The following is a 20,418-nucleotide window of genomic DNA, read 5'->3' on the forward strand; positions in this document are numbered from 1 at the left end:
TTTTGTGATATGTTTACGGTTTAGGAAATTTCTGACTAATGTACTTTTGAAAATTTTTGACCCCTCTCCATTTCGTCACTAAGTTTCAATGAACTTTAAATTAATAAGTTTTAATAAATTTTCTTATCAAAAAAAAAAGGCTTGATGTCACATTTTCTCCATTGTATGTCCCTCATGTCATTCAGACGTGTGACCCAAACAGCATGAAAAATACTGAAATTGCTTGGCTGTGCGAACTAACACAACACTGTTAGTATATTTTACTACAACTGAAAGCTCTCCCATGTATTTTTGTGTCAGCAAAGTAGACTATTTTAATTCGATGCATGCAATTAACTGGAACATGTTGAATTTAACTTCGAATGCTCCTTCTTTTATTATACGTCCAGTATTTTGCTGTCTCAAAAAATACTGATTTCAGTAAAATTACTGAAAAATCACATGTCTGGTCATTTATTTCCTCCCCCTTGTCACGAATGGTTAATTTAATGAACCCCACCTTAAAAAGGGACTTTATTCGTAGTCAGTTCCTCGCAATTAGACATTTCTCTACTCTTTTTTTTTACGAATGAAAAAGAAAAATATTTTTCGCGCTGGCATTTTGGTGCCAAAAATTTTACACCAATGGATAAAGTTCGCCCATTTCACGATTATGGAAGTCTTCCTGAATGAAATGATGCCGTAAAACTCCTTTAATACATAAAACTTCTGTATAAGCAATATTCTTTGTAAAAGTAGGCAGAAATACAAAATTTTCAACAGTCAAATGAACGAATTCTACTCGCGGCAACAGAATTGTCCATGCGAAAGCATTGGACGTCGTAATTAATACGCCAATTTTATCAAAAGTTTCACCTTGAGATTTGTTGCTGGCGATAGCAAATGCAGGTATTATTTTGAGAAGATAATTTCGTCGAAACTGAAAGTCCTCCCTCCCTCACTGCGTAAAATGATTTATTTAAATATTAAAATCTCGAAAACATAACCAAAATGAAAATATTTTTAATGCCCATAGTTGCCCAAAAAGCCTCAATAATTTTTAAAAAAAATGCAAGAGTTGCATTTCTTTATGGTCAAGCGCGAAATGGCAACGAATAATATTATCTAGCAATTTCTTCTTGTAAGTCGCGTGAAAAATAAAAAAAAAATGAATTTTCACTAACTTATAATTGCTTCTAGATCCTTTTCTAGTCATCTTAGTGGGTTTTCGTTTTTTTGCCGCAAAAGGGGGATAAACGTTTTTAGAAGTAGTTTTCACGAGCTTTCCAACCATACCAAGCTCAAAGCACTAAAATGCATTTTTCGTGTAGAAAAAGTAGTTTAAAAAATGAATTAAAACTTAATGTTTCACGCTTCCGACAATGAATTTCAACAATGGAAAAGAGATAAATTAAAATTTTTGAGTTTCGATAACTAAAAAACGCTTATAACTTTTTTCTAATGGATTTAGGTTGTCGGACCTTGGGCGCCCTGACAATTTTTTCGTTAGGAGTATTTTTTAAAGACCTTTCCAACCATTAAAATTCTAAAATACTGGACCATCCGTTCGCGTAGAAAGAGCCAGTTAGGACGAAAAAGCGTTGTTTATTAACATCAGTTAATTAACGTTCGATTTCAAAATTTGTTATTGATGACACTAAAACTCGGCAATAACTACCGAACAAAGAAAGAATGAAGGAAATCGGTTCACAAACAGAGGAATCGGTACCGAAAGAAAACGCCTCGCCTATTAATATACAAAGATACCCCCTTTAGTTTGCATTCGTCCTTCACGGCTTATGAGAACTAAAAGGTGGGGGAACGTTATTGGGGTTGGAAAATACGTCACGTGAACGAGTGGCAGTGGCGTGAGTACATACCGCAAGGCCCCGGATTCGCAAGGGGCCTAAAAATGTGTTTGATCTTTGTTTTCATTCAATTTTATTAAACTTTTCCGTGAATCAAACTTGGTTTGAAAAGCTTAAACATAAGAGCAATAAAAAAAGTTGAGGAATTCATTAAATTCATGAACCTTAGGGACACAGTGAGGCACCTAGAATCCCAGAACCTATTGATTTAGGGCCTCCGATTAAGATATCGGGGGCCCTTGGCCAAACGCACTTTCGGGGCCCTCATGTAGCCAAATGTTACAAATTTTTGCCACTTTGGGCCCCTAAATAGCAGGGGCTCAAGGTCACTGTTTATTCGGCCAATTCAGTAAGTAGGCCCCGAGTAAAGAGAAGGGGGCCCACGGTCCAACTTCCAAGCGCGAAAACCAAACCTTGGCTCGGTACAAAGAGTACCACATGCCCTCCCTAGACCATCACTGGCCACGGAAAGAAGGGAAAATTCCTGAATGAAGAGGAAAGGAAGGAAACAGTCCTGACCGTACCAAAGCCAGTTAAAAGAAGTTTTTGAGTAGGATCTATCTTTGGGGGGTGGAAGGGGGCGAATCGGAAGAGGTCGGAAATTTTTTTGAGCTTTCTTTTCATTCAATTTTATTAACTTTTTCTAAAAATCAAACAGTTTTAAATGCTTATATTGATTCTGGGTCCCTGAGCCTATTGGTCTAGCCCCCCCCCCCCCGAGTAAGATATCAGAGGTCGTTGGCCAAACACTTTCTCCGGGCCCTCTTATAGCCATACGTTGCAATTTTTGCCACTTGCTAAAACAGTTTTCGCCATTTGGGCCCCCCCCCGAATGGCCGGGGTTCCAGGTCATGGCCTAGCTGGCCTATTCACTAAAGAGTGTCCCTGACATTAGGTGGGGAAATCGAATCAACTCTTGACCTCCCAACTTAAAGAAAAGAAATGGAATAGCTACTTTGTTTTAAGATTACTTTTTTTTTTTTTTGCGGGCAATTGTTAATATATTACCTACTAAGTTTTCTCATTTTTTTCCTCAAAACAAATAAAAGATAGGAACTTTACCAAGAAAGTGAGAAGGAAGAGATCCTCTAAGTAATTGCCTTCAAAACTGCCTTTTGTGTTTTTAAACTTATATTTTGGAAACATTCCTGAAGAGAGTCCAAGAAACCTCTTTCTTCCCAATATTCAAAAATTGCTTAAAATTCCATTTTTGGAATTTCGATTTCAAAAATTCCGGGGCGAAGTTCCGAAACCTTCCCCAAAATTTGTGATTTTTAAACTTTGATTTTCAAAAAAAAAAAGCTGGGACAGTCCCGGAACCTCATCTCTTATCGTCAGGTCATCAAAGGTGGCCTACAATTGTGTTTCAGGAGTTTAAATTCGGAAAATTTCCGGGGGAGAACCTCCGAACCCCCAATCTTTTTTGAATTACCGAGGATCATCTAAAATTGCGTTTTGGGAACTTCAATATCAAAACAGTTTTCCGGAAGTCTCATCTTTGAACAATTTCCCCTTACATCTTACATACATACTATAAACGCATTTGTGAACCACTTTGGATGAAGTTAGGGGAAGGGATGAGGGGGTTTGGAACTTTTCCTTATAAATCGAAGTTGCAAAAAGGCAATTTGAGAATGGCTTACAATCGCACTTTTAAATCTTCAATTTCGTAAAATTTACAAAGAAGGCCAACAAAATCGAAAAATTGTGCTTCAAATTTACATGAATACGATTTTTAGTAGGGGGCCCAAAATCAGATTTGCTGGGGGGAGGGGGGCAGAAAATTTGAAGTTACACAACTGATCAGTGGCGTGGCTAGCCGATGGTTTTTTTTTAATTGGGGGGGGGGATTCGGCGGGCACTAAATTTTTCACCTTATGTATACATAATAGCTGTACCTTCACGGCGATACCCGTGCAAAGAATTTAAAGCTTAAACTAATGCTCCATAACATTAAACTATGTCAACAGTTGCGCTGAAGCATAAAATAATCCCAAAATTGTATTATTTAACTTCACTAGAAAGTCGCTCGTCATGGTATGAGGGGTGAAAATTTGCTTCCATGTACATTTGAAAGCAGCGATTGCCTGTTTGGGGATATTTTAGTAGTTTTAAGTTTTAACCCAATAACCAGTGTATTGACCCATAACTCTGGTAGATAGCAGATAATGTTGATAGATGATGATGCAGTGGCTAATAAACAGTTTTTTTTTTTTTTTTACAAAATGATGTTTCCGTGTTTCACTTTAAAAAACGTAGCACTTCAGCGACTATTCGTTTTGAACAGGGAACATATTAAAAGCCTGGATATTCACCGTGGGGTGCAAAAATGTCAGTTTATGATTTGACTTATAAGAAAACCCTTAAATATTCAAATGGAAAGCAAAAATGAAATTGACGCAAGACTGGCTTTCGACAGGGAGTGGAGATGAAGCACTGAATAACAATTTGGATTGAGGAAAGCCTTCGAAATTTCTGAACCATCTGATGATTAAACTAATTAATCCTTTAGAATGTGACACATTAATTGACAAAAAATTCAATTTTTCTATTTTTCCCTCCATTTTCTTTTTTTTTTTTTTTTTTTTTTTTTTGCTGTAACCACCACTTTAAAATTTCCATAATTTTTACATCTCCAAATGTGACACAATAGGGAAGACATCCCTTCCCGTTTTGAATGAATGACAGCACAATGTCACTTCATCCACGGACAACTTACTTGGGAGGTTGTGGAGGTTCTCCTTCGCCATCTTGGGATTGACGCTTGGACGTCGATGGCAGCTCCCCATCTGCTCCACGGCCACTCCCCTGAAACAGAGCAAACACAGGGTTCTTAGGATGGACAGCGGAATCGTGACTCGCTAACACATCAAACAGTAGTCCAAAAGACAGCCGAAAAGGATGGTTCCTTTTCCAGTGACGATTTTACAAGAAAAAAAAAAAAAAAAGAAAGTCGAAGGCAGAGAGCAGTCCTTTTTACTTAAAGAGTTAACTTTCAAAACGGATTATATCCAGTTTTATAATTTTTTGAAAAAAGAAAAAACACGTTTTACGCAGAAACACTAACTGTTTGAATTTCGAATTTCCCACAATGTTTTGGTAGTGGCTATTCGCAACAACAAGTGACTATTGGCATAAGTCTAGGAATTTTTACTTCACTTTATCAGACCTAAATTATCAATTTTATTTTGGACTACGAATCAGAATACTTGGTGATGTTCTGCAACGTAAAATCATTTAACCAAAATTGTTCTGCAAGTACTTCGAGCGTTGTATACACAAGAAACCAACCTGACCTTTTCCACAAATCGGGTGTCCTAAATCAAAATCGTTTTATACAGGAGGTTTCCTTTCTTTTATTTCTCAGTTTTTAAGACTCTGCTGTTGCTATGCATTTCTGTGGAACCTTAACCGATTGAGGCTCTAATAAAATATTTTATATGCCTTTTAAAACGCACAGAAAGAGCAAAGATACAAAAATCCCAACCTAGGTGTCGAACCGCGGTTTTTTTTTTTTTTTTTTTTTGGTTTATTTTACATAGAATGAAGGAGCAATTAAAATAACGTTACTAAATGAACAAAATAACTGAAATAATAAAAATATTGAGCCAAATTAGGGCAGCACATAAAAAAACACTTCAAAACTTTCTAAATAATTGAAATATTTTCAGAATGTAAGAGGGTTAACATCTCAAACAAGACACGCAATTTTCGGCAATGGACGTGTTTCAATGCGTTGGCATGTTTCCAAAACATACTTTAATGGAGGAAATTGCAGTGGATGAAGATCGATTGGGAAAAATAAGGAAAAGGGGAACCGAAAACGCTAGAAAAATCAGAATCTTTTCAGATTTAGAATAATATGATATTTCTGCAGAAACTGCGGATGTCAACAGAAATTTCACAGAAAATTTGTCTAAGTTTTCCTCACGCATTTGAACAGAACTGTTCTGCAGCTCAAGCAGCTGTTCTGCGACGCATGTCGCAAATTTTATATTATTCTGCATTGGGGGTTTGAAAATATTCTTTTGGTATAAAACAGTAGATATCATCTCTTTTGCAAAAAAAAAAAAAAAAAAAAACACGCATTTTGTTCAGAAATATCTTTAAAATTGACACAAAATGTTCAACATTTTTTAATACATATATATTTTTTTACTCTACTTTACTCCTTCCTACTTTATTCTTTTGACTAAACATTAAAAAAAAAAAAAAAAAAAGGACCTTCAATTCAATTAAGTATGACCAATAAAACCACCCAAGCCGATTCAAATAAAAACGTTGTAGGTATTAATAGAGATCACAACTAATCACAATATTTTATTAAAACTTATCACATTAGTGATATTTATTATGTAATATTAATTTAGTAATCATAATTTAAGGTCGCACTTGCCTAACATATGGTTACAAATCTTGTAAATAGTAATTGTTTCTACGATTAATTTGCTGCAGTCTGGCTAATTTTGGCGGTTGTTCCATCAATTTTCATCTGAAATTATCGTAGTAACTTAACCGGTAAATAGTTTCTTGTAATGAGTATACAACCCCCTTACATTCGAAATGACGCATATGGTCCCCTGATCAGATTTCTGAATGGAATAAAAAAGAAAATATTGGTAGAACGTAATCGAAATTTCTCAATGGAATATTGTGGAAACTTTCCGGGGATTTATAAATAGCCAAGGCGGAGTGTTCAAAGTTAGTCTTGACTGAGTCGTCGCGCTGTTGAGTGTGTAGGGTATTAGGGTGATTTGCCAGTGGTTGACCACCTGCCAGTAGTTGACCACTCGAGCACTAATATGTGCAAAACAAGAATAAATAAGTAGATATTTTCAATCTGATTGCCGGAACTAATTTATAGCATCCCATGTTCTCTTATAATTTATAATTGTAACTAAAGTTTTGAATGGAGGTTAGGACGGTACAATTACAGAGACACATGAAAAATTTCAAGAAAATCACTTTTCTTACTAGTGAGAATTGTCATGAGATAATATGTTTAATTGTATTCCTTGACGCCAAATTTTATTCTTTAGGTTCATTTGCTGATGTATGCTGATCATCCATGTTTATGCTAAGTAAATAAAAAAAAATTGCATCATTTTACTAATCATTCATGCTGGGATTGAGGGGTGGTCAACTACTGGTTGTCTAAAATGCAATTAATGCTAGTAGTTGACCAGAACGGTCAAGTAACGAACTTATGTTGGTTTTAAAGCTTTTTTCTCGAAAACAAAATAATTAAAACATTTTTTAGCTTAAGATAAACTACAATGCTACTTTTGTTCCAAAAAAAAAGGTATTTTTGCAACTAGCCACCTGTCTGCTGAACCAATAGAACCAAAATTTGTGTTACGGTTATTTGAACAGATGCTCTCCTAATAGCGAAAACTTTAAACAACGTAGTTTCAACACAGAATTTATTACAGTGACCTAATTTCGGAAATTTCGAATTGCAACATCCACATTTTTCTTGCGCAAATTGATATGCGTATTGAAAAACCTCATATTGCGCTGTAACGAGTGGCGAGTGACCAAAAACTGCAAAGATAAAAATTGTTTATCCTAGTGAGAGTATAAAAGATAAGCATGTCGCATAACTCACAGGGTAGGACAGTAGTAGAAGCACCAACCACTAAACACCATGTGCAAAGCTTAAGGAAAAAAATCTGTAAAATGCAGAGTGGAAAGCGTCTTTCATCAGACGGTGCTTAATTTTTCGAACAAACTATTTTCGTCCCACGTCGATGGATCGAACGCCATTTCTGGCTCATCAATACACTGATCAATTCGCGCAAGGAAGACGTTGGTGTTGTCCTTTGAACATTTTGAGATTCTATCACCGTAACCATGAGATCACTGCTCTGTTTAAAATCATAAATCTCTAACACATTCCTTTAAATAACTGTTCTAAAATTTTGGATCGATAGGTTCAGCGAATAGGCCGCAAGGACTCCGTACAAAAGGAAATTTACTGTTCGACACCACTACAAACTATTAAGCATTTTTCATTCAAGTGTTACTCAACAGTAATGTTATCATGTTTAGGCATTATTCTGGCAGCTATGCCGACTAGATTCATTCGACTTACACGATGGGGATGTCATATCTGCTTGGAGTGGCTGCTGTGGATTTGGCGAGAAATTAAAGAGATATCGCTAAGTTGGCATCCTTTTTGGCAACTTATTTTTGGTGCCAAATTTGGCGAAAAATTGCTAAATGTCGCCAAATGTGGCGACTTTTTAAAATTCAATAGGTCATCGCTGGCAGAGTTTGAAAGTATGTGCGAGTGTTGATTTTAATTTAGTTTGCAGATTATCCGCGGTTACAATGTCACCCTATTCTGCAGATAATTGGGAGTTTACTGCACTTACACTGATCACTCATAATACCAACGCATGATTTTTAGTAAATATTTAAGCATGATACGAGCGGTCTAGGATGGCTCGATTCTCTGCCTTCGGCGTCTCATATATCAATGATGTCACATGCTTTTCTAGTCTATAGACTCGGCAACAAATTGAAGATGTAATATAAAGTTGGCACCATTTTTTGGTGACTTAGTTTTGGCACCAAATGTCACGACATTTTAACCTATTAGTCATCACTGTCGTGTAACCATCATCAAAGTCACGTGACACGTCATCCACCCAACAACCAATCAGGAGCGACCTTTAAGTGCACACAAGCATGCATGCGGTTCAGGGTTAGGTTTTGGACTGTCCAAAACTGGTTTAGGACAGGACAGGTGGTTTTTACCGTCCAAAACTGTCTAAAACTGTCCAAAACTGTCTTAAACTGTCCAAAACTAAAGGGGTGTAATATAATCGATTTGTTTTGATGCAATATTCGCAATACATAGATATTAATGAAGTTTAATTAATGAGTATTCAATAATATTTTTCTCCAAATGTTCATTTAAATATATTTTACTTAAAGAAATGCCAGTAACTAGTACATAAAAACTTCCTTATGTAACAGTTAGTAGAGTTATGAAAGAAATACACAACACTACCAAGACAACTAATTTCAGTTCCATTTATTTATAACTCAAAGGAATGCTATTAAATGTGCAATAAATATTGAGGTGAAAAAAAAAAGTTTAATTTTTTTTTAATTGTTCTCATATAATTTTTATGTAATGTTTAAAAAAAAATCACTTTTTAAATCAGATTAAAGAACAAGAAATTGATGATTTAACACTTAATTATAAAACTCTTGTGCTATTCTTTTTTTAGTTCATATTTTTAATATAATACATTCTCTAACTACAAAAATTTGTAATTTATTGCATTTAAGTCAATTATTGAACTATATTTTGAACACTTTCTTTTGCACATATGCATAAATGTGGAAAAATTTGGTTAATGAAGAAAAAAACTCCTGCATACAAATTGAAATTTTTATTGAAGAATTTAATTTCTACATAACTAGATTAAAATCAGCTGCATAAATAAGTTAAATATTTATACTTGAATATTCACATTGAATAAATGCATTAAATATTCCAAAAAATAGTTTTGACACATTTTGTTCTGTTTTTGATATTTTCTCACAGAATATAGTTTCTTAAAAAATAGTTTTGGACACTTTCGGACACAAGGGCTTTGAACAGGATGGTTCAAACCTTGCCAATCCTGCTTTCATTTGCACACATGCATAAACATAGGGAAATTTGGTTACTATTATCAAAAAAATAATAAATAAAAAATAACATAGACTCATGCATACAAATTGAAATTGTAATCAAGAATTCAACTTCTATGTAACTAGATTAAAATCAGCTGCACAAATAAGTTGAATGTTCTTATTGAATAAATTTTCAATCTAAAGCATTACTTTAATACATTTTATTCTGTTTTTAATGTTTTTTCACAAAATACAATTTTTCTAAAAACATAGTTTTGGACACTTTTAGACAGTTTTGGAGACAAGGGTTTTGGACAGGACGGTAAAAACCAGGGTTTTTACCGTAGTGTCCAAAACCTTGCCAACCCTGATGCGGTTAGATTTTAATTTAGTAGCTTTCAGATTTTACATTGTTTAAAAAGTGGTCAACTACTTGCACACGCTGCTCAACTACTGGAAGTGAGTGGTTAACTACTGGCAAAATCTCCCTTTTTAACATCTATTCGAAATAACTTAAAAAATAGTACGTAAAACAGAAAATTAATTAGGAACCGTTTATCCTGATAGTTTTATACACACATAGAAAAATTTACAATTTTTGTCCAGTTTTTTTTTCCTGTGAAATTAAATAGAACTTGTAGAGATTTCCACTAAATGGTCAACTACTGGAAAATCACTCTAGCTCTGTTTTGCAAAGCCTTTGCGCTGTGTGTTTTGCGTATTTCGATGTGAATATGTGTGTTACCGCTGAGTTTACGGTGTTAGTTGACATTTGCCTAATTGCTGAGAATAATTTAGCAGTTGTTAACTACATTTCCTGTATATAGTTGTAAATAAATATCCTGTGTTTTTCTCAAAAACTGTGTCGTCGTTTAAGAATTTCTTGAAGTGGCTGGACCAGGGTTGGCAAAAACCCGGGTTTTTAAAAAAAATCCCATGGACCCAGGTTTTTTTAAATAAAACTAAAAAAACTCAACTGAAGCTGGGTTTTTTAAGAGAAAGGTGGGGGTTTTTTTTTTTTGTCTTTTTTGAGGGAAAATGTAGGGTAATTGTAGCATGTTCGAACCTAAGTATATGGACAAAGCACAAAAATTGTCTTGGGGGAAAAAAAAAAGCTGGAAAATTCAGCGTTTTCTGAAGAAAAGTATAAAAGACGTTGAAACCCAAGAATGGTGAAGTTTCCGGTTTTTTAGTTTCCATAATTACCAACAGTTAAGGCAAATTTGCTTCTCGAGTGATAAAATCTATTGTTTGTTTGTTTGTTGTTAGATATTACTACCTTTTTTTTGCATTTTACTTTGTTGTATTTCATTTTGTTATGCAAAACTACGGTAGAACCTCAAGTAGTTTAAATCCCTTTTTACTGAATACCAGCTTAATCAAGACATTTCTTTGAATTTTACGTTGCCTGTTTTTCTATTTCTGTGTACGAAGTAAGAAATATTAAACTTTTTCATATACTGTACAACCTATTCTGTTTTCTGTCCGACCGTTTGTAAAACCTGTTAATTTCTATAAAAAAAATATACCTTGTTTATTCAAGATTTGTGACCTGTTGGTTTGCAGAAAATAATTCACATGAAAGCCTTTTAGCTAGAGTAGTTTCCTCTGTACAATCTACAAATATTGAGAAAATCGGACGTGACAGGACTTAATCAAGATAATTTGAGTTATTTATTGACCAGTGAAAGAAAAAGGTTAAACATATTTATTTAAAATCTTAGAAGTATTTTTTTTAATGCTTTTAAGAGTTAAGAAATACTACTAAAATTGAAAATTCATTTTTAATGTTCATTGTGGTGAAGAACAAATAAAAATAAGTTTAAATTGTGAAAGTATTTAAATTAATTAATTTTTTTAAAAACAACTCAGAAAATTTTTAAAAATCCAAAAGTGGGCTAAATAATGGTTTTTTTTAAACGTTTTATTTTTCAAAAAAAAAAAATCCATTTGGTCCAATCTGGCCAACCCTGGGCTGGAGTGGTGACAATATAAGAGACTTGCACAATGCGCAAGGTACTGCAATCTCTTAATATCACGCTTGATTGGAAATGCTCAGTCGGTGCTTTGCTTCGCCATTTTATTCGTGAACTGCATTTGAATTGGAAGCGGCAAATTCAAATTTGGATGTGAGCCCTTTTGATATGAAAGTGAATGGAGTGGGCACTGGCAAATAAGGGATAGGTTCCACTTTGCTGTAGAAGACCTGGCGAGAAATAAGGGGACGGATAAACACCGTTTAGGTGATAAAAACAATCCCGATGAATGAGAAAATGTTCTCAGATATGCTCAAAAGAAAACACCAGACATTGTTTACAGAATGAACCAGAATGATTTTTTGCAGGTGTCCAGTTTAAGACAACATTTTCAGCAACCATAAGCATCTGAATAAATGGGTACAAGAAACACCTCGCTAGGGGGCAGGGGGGGGGGGAGATGCGGTTGTCTTCAGAAGACCTCCGTAAAATAGAGATGTGGAAATAAAAGAGGAAGGACAATGAACCTCAAAGAACTTCTCGTTCAAGATTTGGGAAAGAAGTTCAGTTCCACGCTGCCGATTGATCGGGAAAAACCTGGACACGTCCTCTCTTGCTCAAGTTAGATTCCTTCTGTATATCACCCGTTTTATACAAATCTACATTCTAATTAAACATTACTTAATATTGTTTAGTTTAAAGTTTCATTGGTATGTGTTTTGCTCAATGAAAGAATTTTTTGAAGTAAACATAATGGTATCTAAACAACTTTTTTTTTAATATGTGGATTATATGTGGAAAAAAAAATTTCACAAGCAAAAATTTAATCAAATATTCCTGAAACACATAGCACTTTATTTATGCACGCACTTTCTTTTAAAAATTAAAATGCTAGCTACAGTAATTTCTCGAATTTTTCACAAGCTATATCTTTCTTTATTAAAAATACTAGTTACCACTATTTACAACCAAGCCCTTTGAAAATTGAACTTGTTAAAAAGTTACAAAAAATTAGGATGTTCAATGTCACTTAAATTTGTTTTCCCGAAAGTACGACAGCTGTGAGCGACGAGTGTGGAAAGTGCTTCCACCAGGATATTTCTGCGATTTAAGCGGGATATCACGGACGGTTTACTCTTAGTATGTTCGGGATTACTGTTGGAATCTTATTAGAATATTATATCTTATTTAAGTTTATGTGCTAGCGCCAATGATAAAGCATCCGCAGTTAAGGCATTTACAGCTACATGAAGTATGAAATTTAGGAATTTCTTTTACAAGTATCATTATTTTTTTTCATCGAAAATCTCTTCCATTCTTCTACAACTTCTTAGACAACGTGTATTTTTTGTGTTTTATACTAGTTCTAAGCTTTTCAATTGTTTATAAAGTGGTAAATGACAAAAATAGTGTACATGTGTTGAATAAATGTCATTAAATCGAGATTTTAAAGATTTTGGATGTTTCAAAAATCTGTGGGTGACGGAATATTTTTACTGTCATATTCTTCTTCAGCACCCCCTAAAATATAAAAGTCACCACTTACTTGATGAGGAACAGAAACCTTGTTGACTAGTGTTATTGACACAAACAAAATCTTTTCAATAATGCGTTATTAAATTTCAGCTGGAATTTTCTTTTAAAAACTAACATTTGGACATGGAGGTCTATACTACTATTTAATGAGTTCAAAATTTGTCACGGTTGTGTCGTGGTTCTTCTTAAAACAGAATTGGAACTCACTACTCGGCCAAAGTGCTACTCGGTACGTCTCTAGCAATTACCAAAAAAAAAAGAGGGGAGATTTCATCACAAGTGCACCAATATAATGTGCCAAACTACTCACCGCTCAAAAGGATCATCTTAAGGATTGGTTCTTTTTGACCCGTTCGTTCACGAATGACCCATCCCTGGCACCTGCTATTGCCCAGGAAGTAACAGGCGGAATCACATAAAATTTGGTTCATGTGTTGTCCCTAACAAGTACAGGCGCTGATTCATTTTTGGTGTCGATAGCTCAAACGGAGGCTGAGCTATAGATTGGTTTTCATCGTCACTTGTGACTGCTATATCTCAAGAAATAATGAAGGGGCGGTGCAATCAAACGTTCTTTCTTTTTCATTGAGAGTGCCATATCACCAGAAGTAATGCTACGTTCTGGATGAAATTTGGAATGAATGTGAACATATATGTAAACAGGTGTGTTAAATTTGGCGCCAATCCATGTCCTACACACACGAACACCTACACGCACACGCACGTACACAACACTCACTCACACACATGCATACATACATTTACGCACCCACACACATGCACGTACACAAACACACACGCTCGTGATTGCGAAAAACATAATTTGAATTCAAGATGCCAAAAATTCAAATTAATTTTTTTATTTTTTTATTTATTTATTTTTTTTTGTGAACAAAAATAGCTTTATTAATGCAGCAACATGAACGATGAATCATAACAGACAGTCGTCAGCGTACATTCGCGTGATTTTCATTGCTGGAAAATGACCGGAAAACCTACTTGATTTTGAAAATTTTAACTGTTGCTATCTTGTATTTTAAGGAATAAAATTTATTTATAATTGATAAAAACAAGGCTTTTAAAACAACTTTCAATTTTCGCTCTTTGCTTTGCTTTTCACTGTTAATACTCTATTTGGATCATAAAAAAATTCCATGACCTTTCAAAGAATTTTTCATGACTTCATAAAAATTTTCATGACCTTGTTACATGAAGAGAATTAGGTACAGATGTGATATACCCCCCCCCCCCATTTGGCGACATCCGATTTTTTGCACAAAATTGAAATATTTTTCTCGCCAATGAGGCGATAATTTTTTAAGCATGGCATCACTGGTGAAACTAACCTGTGTTTGCCAACGCGAAGACAATCTTGTTCAAACTTGTTTACTTGGGTTGTTTACTCGGTTTTACGCAGGAGAGATACGTTTTGCTTCGTGCAATATACCTTACAGGAAAGCTTGCTTTGTGTTAGTTTAAATTCAGTAGTTGTTTTAAAGTAAAAACTTTAGAAAATGCCAGTTTCTTCAAACTTGAAGGTTAATTAAAAGTTAACTCCAACGTGATGTGTATCTGTAACGTGCCATTGTCATATGATGTTTTGTTTTGGACTGAGTGTGAGGATTTATGCCATAAAAAGGTAAGTTCTTTATTTTAGAATTCAAAAAAAAAAAAAAAAAAAACTCTCACTTCCGAAATTCTTTGTTTTTTACAAACCCTTGAGGGGTTCTTGTAGTTTTTAACTTTATTTTTACTGTATGTAAATTAATTTTACGAAAATAGTACGGTTATTTTGTTCAAAACATTAATTCTTATCGATGCCACGAATTATTTAGACATATTCTATTAACCTGCCTCCTTTAGGTACTGAATTTCTGAAAATAAGTTGACTCCAGCATTTTATAAAAATATAAAGGTGTTATGTTATGTAAAATATAATAGGTATTTTGAGAGCAAGTCTGTACAGAAAATAAATGTATGGTATTTTTGTATTGTTTATGTTTAGGATGTTTTGTTGAGACATTTCTACTTTTCATACATCGAAATTTAAGTAATTAAGCGCTTTTTTGGCTGAAATAGTTATGGATTTTGGGGATGTTTTACGCTTTAAACATCGCGATTTGAATCGCTTTGCTCTTTTTTAGCAGAGTATCAGAAAAGTTTTTGTTCGATGAAATGCATGTTCGGAAATAGCTTTTATTTCTATTGGTACATATTTCATTGGTGAGCTGTTATAGTAATTTGTCAATTTAAGCATTTTAAATACTTTCTGGTAATTGTTCTTTGTGTACAAAACCTTCCTAGTTTCTGATATTTTTGAAGCGTATATTCGCGATGTTTTTTGTTGTGGTTTTATGTTGTTTTGATATATATTGTGTTCTGAAGTGCTTTGATCATGTTTTTTTATCTGATTTTTTTCTGTTGGTGCTAAAAAAAGCATCGCTAAAAACGATGTATGACATATGTCGTCATACATCGTTTCCTTGGCGACGCTTTCTTGGCGCCAAGAGGAAAAAGTCGCCAAGGGTGGGGTATATCACATCAGTTCCGAGAGTTACTCTTTGACTTGTCAAAATTTGGAAATGGACATTAGCAAAACTTTTATGTGAGTGCCACTACCCCCATCGAAGCACTCATCCCCCCCCCCAGTCATTGAGAAAATACCAAAAACTAAACTATTCACATTTGTCAAACAGTCGGAATGATAATGATTGGGACAAAGGTTTAATGCGTCATTACAAAGTTTCGATAAATTTGCTTCCAAAGTTGCTGTTTAGTGCTGATCCCATCATGTCCCCACTCTGAAATTTTTAGGATGCATTTATTAAAACAAATTAAAAAACATATATTTTTTTTCAAAATTTTTAAAGGACACTAACTTTAAAAAAATTTAAATTTTAAATTTAAAAAAAAATTAAAAATTTAAGAGAAATATGCAAGTTGCATGTCAAATTAAAGCTCATGCAATTCTCTTTAAAATGAGCTGTTAACCAACTGTATTGACCCCATAGCACTAAAATTGTAGCATTTTTAAGCACAACAGATGAGTAAAAAAACGTGAGTTTTTACACATTTAAAAAATTAATAACTCATTAACCAAAAAAGATAGATTTTTTTAAAAAAGTAGATCTGAATTTAGAATGTCAAACAGTATAATCCCTGAAAGTTTCATGAAAATCTGAGATGGTCATTTTGAGTGATTGGTTGATTTGACATGGAATGACCCACAATTAAAAGTCAAGAGAAGGCAATCCGTACAAGTCCAGACCTTAGTTTTAATATGCAGCTCGCACAGTAGTGTTTAAGCAAAATACAAACATTTTGAAATTGGAATCTGTTCTTGTATTGTAGATTATTAAGACCCTGAAAGAGGGGTGTTACCATAGATGTAATTGTTATAAAAGTAAATGCGAAGCTACTGTATTTAAAAATATATTAGAATGACGACCAGATAGCACAGCATAAATCATCATCTTCAATTTTTAAGTTATAAATGTAACTTATTGTATCTACTGTATAACTCTTGAACTAAGTTTGGAGGAAATTTCTGCAAATTAAGATATAGGTAAATAAATAGTAATAATAAATTGAGCGACATTACTTTACGTTTTGTTGTCATGCAGGGACATACTACTGGGACCTTAAAAAATTGATGTTTGCTTTTTTTTTGTAACCAGTTAAGTTTGCAGAATGGCTTTTTATATCTGAAATTTGGATATCAACATTGATTAAGCATATCCAGCACTTTTAATGTGAATATCATATTAGATTGCTAAGTTGTTTCACACAATAATTCTTTAAATATGTGATCAAAATACAATTTTTGGGCTAAAATTTATTGTTTTGTATATGGTTGGTTATATATAGTGGAATACATACAAAAAAGTATTTTAGTTGAATATAAATTTTTGAAATAAATACCGGGTAAATACCCATTTTGGGTATTTACCATGGGTATTTACCCCTAAAAGGAAATACCAGGGTATTTTACATCACTAGGAGAGTAATAACAAAACACACAAAGACTCACTTACCGAGTTCATTTCGAATTCAATTTTTCTTTTCTTGACACTCGTGAAAATACTCGATTTCTTTCTTTTTCCTTTTGAGGATATCCTGAAATCAAAAACAAATGAAACATTATAAATTTAAACATATTTCTCAGCAATTCACAAATGAATTCCTCGCAAATCAAACATTTTAATACCGAAGCATTAAAGAGACCTAAGACTTAAAAACAAGGGATTTAAATCATTTATTAACATGAACACCAAAAACTCGATCCTCCCCCAGCCCTGCCTTAATTATCTGTTCTCACTAGTGATGCGATTAGTGCTTTGGCCGAATACAGAATACCAAACATTTGGCCACGATACTTTCCAAATGGCTTCCTCCTTTTTGTCTAAAAATTCATTTCATTAACAGTTCAATGTATAATTAAAGGTTTGAAAAATGATTTTCAGCATGTTTTTAATAAAAAAGTATAACATTATTTCAAACATTAAAAGTATTTGGCCAAAAAACTACTGAAATCCAGAATATGCAATCAAACTCTAATTTTACATCCCACCAGCCTGTATTTTCTTCGAATTTTACATTTTTTTATCGGGTGCAGTGTATCTGCTCAAACTACTTAAAAATCATATTTCTTCGAAGAAAAAAAAGGAATTTCTCTTCTCTTAAGAGGCATTTTTTCATGAAGCTACTGAAATAAATAAGAAAAGAAGATGAATTAAACGGAAGTGATTTAGCACGATCACAATACTACATCACATAATTTTTATCCTATACGCGTGTATTGAAATTAACAGTAACAAACAAATTTCTCAATAAGCAAATTCAATTTCTACTGCTATTCCAATAGAAAGAATATGATTTATACCTAGAAAACCCCAATTTATTGGGATAACCCATTAAACCCATATTATTTCAATGATTACCACGGAAGGTACTCGCGAACAAAATTTTGAGAAGCGATGTTTATCAGTTCTAGAGCACGAACACTATATTACACCGCAACAGTTTCGAATAGGTTTAAATAGTTTCCTTCAACAAAGTTCGAGTCTTCGTCAACACAGAACTAAAATAAAAATTACCAACCCCGTTAAAAATAGTGACACCAAAGTGGTAGAAGAGTCTGAACACATTATTTCCAGCATGATTGGTACGTTGTTTCAAAGTAAAATTCTCCGTAGAAATATATTCACAAAGTTGCAAGTCAAACACAATGTGAAGCAAAGTAAAAAAATAACAACGTCATAGAACGCTGCGGTTAGTAACCGGTCGACTGGTGAGGTTCGTCGAACGCAAGGAATGCTTGCGTTCGACGAGCTCAACTGGTAGCTACCGGTGATTCGATTCGATCACGTGACATCTAATGATCACGTGCTTCAATCAACTAATCAACATATTAATACGGCAACCGGTTGATGATAGAACGCAGCGGTTAGCCATCGGTTACTCAGTGGTCGACCGGTTAGGATCGTCGAACAAAACCAATTACAGTACAATAGCGAAATGAGAAATAAAAACGAGCGCGTTCTATTAAACAGCATGGTAACCTGGATACATTAAAGCAACCCCGAGTAAAATGTAAACAGAGCCGCCCCTTTAAATAGTGAGGTAGAAATTGCAATGCGAAATATTGCTGTTTATCACGATTTACTGTTTTTTGTGTTGTGAAATATTTCCGTTTTCGTAGGGTTTCTTCTGAATCTTAATTTACATCTGTATTGTTGTTATGTTTGGAAAATTCTGCTTGCTGTGAACATTCGCAATAAACTCACATTGAAAGAGACGCAGAACAGATTTTAACATGGTAGATAATACATGCTGTTTCAAAATGAGTTTCTTGGACTGTTGATTTTTTTTAATATTTTTGAGAATAGTAACTGAAATACGATCTGAGTGTGCTTCTCTTATGTTGTTGATGTTTTAATTTAATGGTTTTCTCTGAACAATATGTTGAAGATTTTGGTTAGTTCATAAAGTTTTTTAACAATAAAAATGTCGGGAAAAAATCTGTAAAAAATACTACCATTTAATGACCTAAGAAATACATTTTATCTCAGGAAAGAATATACTCCTTTTCATTTAATTTGTAATTTCACCTTCATCTGTCTCAGTTTTTAGTTTTATAAAAAAAATAAATAAAAAGGGGAAAGGATGGGTGGGAAGATGTTGAGTCACTGCTCCTATGCTCTGTGGGGCTCGTGAGAATTTGAGCGACCTGTGTCAGCCTTTGCACACTCCCCCCCCTCCCATTTCCTAGAAAAATTGAAATGACACGTTTGGCTACCACCAACTACTTGCAATCAGTAGTCATTGGCCCCAGGAACTGTAAGCTGTTCCATTTCGATTGTTTTATGCTCCGAGCTTGTGTCACTCCTTAACTGTACTAAATCATTATAGTCTAATAGGTGTGAGTTCATTTGTATGCTAATGATAATAATATATTCAGAGCTCTAAATTTTTTTTTTTTTGGTCTTGTTAATTTTGCCTGAATGAACTGATAATTGATAACAATTTGCAGATTGCACCAAAAATCTTAATTATATTAAAATGCTCCCTATCAAAGGAGTTTACAGCAAATATTGTATAATTGACTTTGAATTCATAGCACCTGTGATAGTTAAGTTAGAGGGGGGAGGGGAGCCAAAGTGAGTGCCCTTGGCTAGTGCATTGTTGCACCCTTTGAACTTGTTCGTTTCCGTTTTTTCCCTTACATTCATGGCATATGAAGCAATCCCGAAAACTTGCAGAAGGGGTTGCTATTCATATTGTATTGTAACTAACTCTGAATTTGGAGCACTTCAGAAGTGATTGGTAGTCGGGGGAAAGGGGGAGGGAGGCTCTTGAGCCAAAGTAAGCACCCTACAACATCTGAGCCACCCATGTTTTTCTTTTTTAGGTTCAAAGCAATCCATATAAGTTTGCAGAAGGAGCTTGCAGTTAATTGTTCTTGCATTAAAATTAATTTTGAACTCATGGCACTGTGGAAGTGGAAGGAAAATTGGGGGAAGGGCCAGATCTGAAGCCTAAGTGAGCGCAAGATATGGCACGCTTCTCCATGACATTCAATCGTCTTCTCAACTTCATACTTTGTGCAGAATAGGAAGCTGAATAAGATTCAGTGCAAAAGGTTGTGAGAACCCATGGTGCGCCTACCAATCCTTACACTCTTATGAATGAAGAACCTTTCAACAGAAGACATTTTGACAAAACCTTATTCTTTTGAAAGTCAAAGCGTCGGAGTCATTTTTCCTCCGATTCCTCAGCCTTGGTTACCACCTGCTTTCTCGACACTAGCTCGCTTATTAGTAATGGCAGATTAAATCAATTAAATTACCTGTCTTATTGGTAAACTTGCTGCTAGTAAGTGTACTTCATTTAATGATAGTTGCTTCGAAATAAAAACTTTTTGCAAT

At 34.2% G+C, this 20,418-nt stretch overlaps 1 protein-coding gene across 1 annotated transcript in view; it reads right to left on the reverse strand.

The window, feature by feature from the left end:
- LOC129232411 (serine/threonine-protein phosphatase 6 regulatory ankyrin repeat subunit B-like) overlaps nucleotides 1–20,418 on the reverse strand; it is a 63,266-nt gene that overhangs the window by 4,513 nt on the left and 38,335 nt on the right. Inside the window, exons 5-6 of the mRNA XM_054866556.1 lie at nucleotides 17,026–17,107; nucleotides 4,567–4,655 (exon numbers count right to left, since the gene is read on the reverse strand). Coding sequence (XP_054722531.1) covers nucleotides 4,567–4,655; nucleotides 17,026–17,107 — 171 coding nt within the window. The remainder of the gene's footprint in view (nucleotides 1–4,566; nucleotides 4,656–17,025; nucleotides 17,108–20,418) is intronic.

The sequence above is a fragment of the Uloborus diversus genome, unplaced genomic scaffold (assembly GCF_026930045.1).
Source record: "Uloborus diversus isolate 005 unplaced genomic scaffold, Udiv.v.3.1 scaffold_12, whole genome shotgun sequence".
NCBI classification, from domain to species: domain Eukaryota; kingdom Metazoa; phylum Arthropoda; class Arachnida; order Araneae; family Uloboridae; genus Uloborus; species Uloborus diversus.